The 6,276-nt window shown below is 47.2% G+C and overlaps 1 protein-coding gene and 1 non-coding gene across 2 annotated transcripts; both read right to left on the bottom strand.

Annotated features, from left to right (window-relative positions):
• Nucleotides 1–967: 967 nt before the first annotated feature.
• Nucleotides 968–1,924, bottom strand: LOC106723206 (olfactory receptor 2T27-like). Its single transcript, XM_014527127.1, has one exon. The coding sequence runs from the start codon at nt 1,916–1,918 to the stop codon at nt 968–970; it is 951 nt and encodes a 316-aa protein (XP_014382613.1). The 5' UTR covers nt 1,919–1,924.
• A 2,580-nt stretch (nt 1,925–4,504) lies between these two features.
• On the bottom strand, nt 4,505–4,576 carry TRNAP-UGG. Its single transcript has one exon. It is a non-coding gene; the product is annotated as a tRNA-Pro (tRNA).
• Nucleotides 4,577–6,276: the final 1,700 nt, after the last annotated feature.

Genomic DNA, 6,276 nt, shown 5'->3' with positions numbered 1-6,276 from the left:
CCATGTTCAGTTTCAAAGAAAGGCAACAGTGGGCACATCTACATGAGACACTACTGAGTAATGGTTACTGCACATTTATTTATAACTCGTATAAGCAAGTACTAAATAAATGCTCAGTAACTGAAGTTACTGTGCAGTAGCACTGGCAAATATCTTTTAAGTGATGCCATTGTGCAGTAGCCTAATAATACTACACAGCAGCTTATTAGCACTGTTCATGTTGTGATGTGCTACTGCTCAGTGTTATTAGGGTACTGCACAGTCAGCATCTCATGTAGACATGCCCAGTGATCACCACACCTTTCCTACTTTCTCCTGTACAAAGTCTCATCATGGAGAGAAAACAAGGAATGTTCCTGTTCCTCTCAGTGGCCCTTTCCCAGGAGGCCATGAGTAAAGACTAATTCATTTACTTTATAAAGTTTAGATACCTACTTTTTAAATGGCCACGTCCCATCTCCCATGATGAAGGTTATTGAAGAGAGAAGATAAAGCTCAGGTCGGATCCCTGTTTATTTTTCTCTTATAAAAACCAAGATTTTAACCAATGAATTCAGTTGACTTAAATTGCTTTACAACCAATACATGAGAGACAATAAGGCCCTGCTTCACAAAGTGGCTATTGGAAATGTACCCTATCTAAAGACTTGAGCAACCATGGCTTGTGAGTTTTAGGTGAGTTTTCTGCAGAGGACCAGGGTGACAGCTACATGGATTTTTGGTCCTTCCTAAGGTCTTTGGTGCATGCAACAGTCTTCCAAAATAAGGTTAGTAGTGACATCCTGACACCTTTCCAAAGTGATGAAACACTCAAAGAGGATATATACCCTTGGTTTTATGTGGGATATAAATTGCTAAAGCAGCACTTTAGAAAATAAAGCCTCCTTCAAAATATTCCAGAAAACCCTGCCAACAGACCTGAACCTTTTTATTGACCCTAGCACCTAACAGGGAACTACAGCTTCTCTCAGTTTTCATGGAGGACTCTACATTTTCCAACCAGCTTTTTTAGGGCTCCTAAGACATCCCTATTTCTCAGGCTATAGATGAGAGGATTCAGTATTGGGGTGACAACGGTGTAAAACAGACACACAATTTTGTCTTGCTCTGGTGTGTGGTAGGCATTGGGTCTCATGTACATGAAGAGAGCTGCCCCATAAAACATGCAAACCACAGTCAGGTGTGAGGAGCAGGTGGCCAGAGCTTTCTGCTGTCCTTTGGTTGACTTCATCCTCAGGACCGTAGAGAGGATGCGAGTGTAGGAGGCTAATACGATGGAACAAGGGATGAGGAGCAGGACAATGCCAGTCACAAATACCAGACTCTCATAGGTGGACGTGTCAGAGCAGGCCAGTTTCATCAGGGCTGGGTGCTCACATAAGAAATGGTTAATGTTTTTTGAGCCACAGAAGGGCAGATGCATTATATAAACTGTATGCATCAAGGCATCTACAGATGCCCCAATCCAGACCGCAGCGGCCAAGCCCAGGCAGACTCTCCTGCTCAGGAGGACGGGGTATTGCAAGGGGTTGCAGATTGCTACATACCTGTCATAAGACATGACGACCAGAAGGAGGCACTCTGCTCCACCTGTTGCCAGCGTGAAGAAATTCTGAGCCCCACAGCCAGCCCAGGAAATTGTGTTGCCTGGGGTTACAAAGTCTGCTGACATTTTGGGGACAATGGTGAGAGTCTCACAGATGTCCATGAAGGCCAGGTGGCTGAGGAAAAAGTACATGGGGGTGTGAAGGGAGGAATCCACCTGGATTAGAAACATGAGGAGAGCATTCCCGAGCACAGCAGTAATGAAGGCTAGTAAAATCATGGCCATGAGGAAGGTGTGGACTTTGGTGTGGTTCAGGAGTCCCAGCAGGACAAATTCTGTTGGTGAAGTTGCATTGCACCGCTCCACTTCCATTCAGTTGGTTGAGCCTGGTGAAAATAAAGGGAGATGAAATGAAAAAGCTCATGGAACATGCATACGAGCCCTGTAGGGTAAGCCGAACTGTGCCAGGTGCAGTACCAGCTCCTACCTACGTTGGAGTGGCTGTCTGCTCTAGGCTGGAGGAACAATCCTAGCAGCAGAAAAGCAGGGAGCCGGGCTGCTTTTGGGATAGTGCCCTCAGGGCTAGACTGCCAAGGCAGACTCCCCTGCTCTCTGTCTGGCCCCGTACATCCTGCACACTTGAATTCTCACGGGTCCATTTCCAGCAGCAAGGTTGCAGGGGCGATCACCCGGCTTATTCTCTAGCCCTGCATTAAGGGCAGTAAAGAAATGATGTTTTCAAGAAATTACTTTTTCTTCCCTTCCTTCTCTTTCCTTCCTTTTCTTTTCCCTAATCCCTTTCCCCTATTCCTAAACATTTTTACATAAAAATTGCAAATTTTCTTTGAGACAAAAAATTGTTCCATTGGAAAATGTTTCAGCAAGCACTTTTTGGTCCGTGATTTGAGAATATGTCTTTTTGACTACTTTCGCTTATATTTTGTGTAACATCCCTGGTAGATATGATCCAGTTCATTGCATCTTAAAGTGCAACCTGGCCACATGTTCAAGCAGGGAATGGCTTGACAAAATGCAAAACCAGCCACAAAATTATTAGACTATAATAATAATAATAATAATAATACACGAGTAATAATTTTGTGTCTTGTTTCACTTGTGCCTTAAAATGAACATGGCACCCAATAAACCATTGCAGGATTCAAAAGGGCCTCAGTGTGGTCCCTGTTGTCTGCCAGTCAACTGACTGAGGGCCTGGCATGCTCAGCCCTGAGGTCCATCTGAGCCCTGGCATGGTCCCCATGCTGCCCCTAATCAGCTGACTGGCTGCTGGCAGGGGCTGCACTACGGCCTATTGGAGCCCCAGTGTGGTCCCCTTGCTGTCCACAATTAGCTGATCGGCAGCCAGCTCTGGGGACTCAAACTGGTCCCCTGGTCTCTGGAGCTAGCCAACAAGCAGCTGATTGTCAGGGACATTTGCCAGTGCAGAAAAAATCTGGGATCATGATCCCAGACTCCCCCCATACTGGCAAGTAGGATGAGATTGGGGTTTGATTCCCAATCCCAAATATCACAAGCCCTGCCATGACCATGTAGTGTGGTAGGAGGCAGGATTGTCAGGACCACAGGTCGCATGCCATGAACGCTGTCAGCAGCCTGTGAGTAACGCTTCTGGTAGGCACTAGATAGTAGTAAGAAGGGGCGGGGTCAGCCCTTCTGCCAGCGCTGGACGGCAGTAACAAAGGGAAGGTTCAGATTCAGGAGGCCCCACAATCTTTCCATTCTGAATCATGTCCCACCCAGGAGCCTGGGAAAATACATGGTAACAAGGCATTAAAAAAAAAGGAGCACTTCTTCACTCACCAGCACCATTCAAGTGTAATAGGAGTCATTCTAGGGCAGGGATGTCCAACCTTTTTGAATGCGGGGCTGGATCATGAACTTTTTATCACTCAGTGGGCCGGTGAGCCATATTCAAAGACTGCACAGGAAGCGGTAACACATCACCCCCTCAAAACAAAAATACAGTGTTTACTTTCGTTTCCCATCACAGCACCTTGGGCCTCAGAAAACAGCTTGGAGGGCTGCATGGCGGCCCACGGGCCGTATGTTGGACCAGCCTGTTCTAGGGGAAAGGGGGCAAACACAACTTTACCTTTTAAAGGAAAAAGGCCAGTTAAATAAGACCAGTTACAGTCTCTGAAATAACTGGAAACCCAACCCAGGGGAGCTAGCACCTAGCCCAGTTCATTGGGAACAGAGACTCGCGCAGAGCTGCTGTCCGGGGGCTGTAGCACCTACCTCGGGCACAGGCAGCAGGTGCCGGTAGGGAAGCCCACGCTGGTGTTGCCACCACTCTGTTGGTGCCCACCACTGCTCCACCACGCAGGGTCTGCCACTGCCACAGGAGGTCACGTCTATTCCTCCCACTTCTCCTCTTCAGGCTGCCTGAGCAACATCTGCTCTTTTGGACCTTCACCTGTTTCAACACAGGGTCAGGGATTTCAGCCCTTTGGACATAGTAGGTATCAGATTTATACCTGAACCTACTATGGTGACTTGTGCTTATGAACACTTTGCTTTAAAAAACTGATAGTCCACAAAATCATCCAAGGAGGTTTTTTTGTTTGTTTTTTTAACGTTACTCTTGGTTTTAGATTGCTGCCGCACACTCGGTCCATCCATGGAGTTAGTCCTGTCTGGAGCCTTTCTTGCTCCTCCCAAATGCCGCTTTTTGTGCTAAAATTGAGAGCTGCCCCCAGGGCCGTACCTAACACATTGAGAATGGGGGTGACTGCCCCAGGTCCCACGCTTTTGGGGGCCCCGCGGAGTCTGGCAGAGCAGCCACAGACCCTCCCATGGGGCCTGCAGCTCAGTCCCACTCTGGGGGGGAGCATCACCTACTTTGTTCTATTAGTCATGCACCTGCTAATGCACGACAAGGTATGATTAGCTTTGTTGATGGCCTCATTACACTGCCGGCTCATGTTCGTAAAATCTGGGCTCGTCCGGGATTTGAACCCGAGACCTCTCACACCCAAAGCGAGAATCATACCCCTAGACCAACGAGCCATCCCATGCAAGCAGTTGAATGAAAAAGGGGTCCTGGACAGTATCAGCCCAGGGAGACCTATAGGAGAATTTTTCCACAGAGTGCCCACGGGGCCCGCCTGGAGTTCGCGGCTCAGTCCCACTCTGCGTAAGAAGCACAGAGGCCCTCCCCCTTTGCAAGGGTACCATGGCCCCGCACAGTGTTAAGGGGGCCCCACACAGGCTGATTTGCCCCATGCCCCACACCCCCTTGGGTCAGCTCTGGCTGCCCCACTACAGAGCTCTGCCCAGCTCACCGTGAGTGCTGACCCCTCAGTGATCTTTACTCAACGGTCCGTACACACTAAGGGAATGCAGAGAAGGAATAAACAAAGCTATCTTAACAGACCAAACCATCATAGGACATGCATAACATAAGCAGCTTTACATGTAAAAAAAATAATAAAGCAATTCTTGTGTTGCAAGGGACTCAGAAAGACCACAGCAGGTCAGGATGTTTTTGACCCTATGATGGGATCTTTGGGTTTACCTTGCAACTCATGCACACTTCACAGTGTTAATATTACACAGCAGCGGTGAAAGGATCTCACAACACCCCAGGGTGTCAATGACTGAAATGATAAATCAGACCATTTGAAAATGATTCTCCTATGTTTGAAGCAGGCATGAGTCCAGATGAAATCAATGGGAAGTTAGGGTCCACAGTCTCAGAGGATCAGCCTCAGTGCATCCTCAGACTTCTCAAATCCAGCACAAACCCTCTCATATTTAAACAAAAACTTTTAAAATTAATTCTTTACAGCAGTGTCTTGAAACTCTAGCCAAGCAACCGCCAAAATCGTGGCCCCTGTGTGTTAGGTATTATGCACAGAGACAAGAGGAGAAAGTCCTTCCAGCCTGCCACCATAAGCAAACTGCTGATGCTTTAAGTGGGGAACTGCTGTGAGTATAGGCTTATCCGTAGCACCCAAAGTACAGTTAGGACTGGTGCTCCCTCGAACTGGACATTGTACAACTTAAAACATCTTGTGCACAGGGTATAAGTCAGCCTAGAGTTAGGCCCATAAGACTTTATAATTCTGCCCAAACTCAGTGTTTGGTGGACGTTCTTCAATACACCCTATAGGAAGGCAGGATAGTTAATGCAATGCAATAGTTCACTAAGCACATTCATCTGCCTGAGACCTTAATCCTGCAAACACTCAGTTGCAAAGATAACTTTAGAGATGATACCCAAGCCTCTTGCTTCCCTGGGCACAGTTACATGATGCTAGATTATGCACAAGTGGAAGGGTTCTCAGGACTGAAACCTCAGGACTAAGTCATTTTCTACTTTAGGTGCCTAAGCGATGCATGCACACCCAGGTAACTGCTGGATTTTACATTTCTACCCTGTTTAAGAATTTCTTTCCCATCATGGTAAAAAAAAATCTGTGATGTTACACTCTGGTACCCATTTCCCTCCACATAGTCACCTGGTCAGAGCACACTATGCTCAGTAGTGAGAGAAGGGGAATGCTGAATCCCAAACCATGGTCATGCAGCTCTACACCAGTCACTTAATCCCCTGAACTGAGAGAGGATTTAGCTCTCAGCTCAGTGATTCTCAATCTTTATACAGGCATCCTGCATCTTACACGGGGGTTATGTTCTAAAGGCAGCGCGTAAAGACGAAAATCGTGTATAGTGAAATTGCATATTACTGTGCCAGCGGTGACTGC

The sequence above is a fragment of the Alligator sinensis genome, unplaced genomic scaffold, assembly GCF_000455745.1.
Source record: "Alligator sinensis unplaced genomic scaffold, ASM45574v1 scaffold1220_1, whole genome shotgun sequence".
NCBI lineage: Eukaryota > Metazoa > Chordata > Crocodylia > Alligatoridae > Alligator > Alligator sinensis.
The sequence above is the reverse complement of the archived record's forward strand: the minus strand, read 5'-3'. Positions and strand labels throughout refer to the sequence as shown.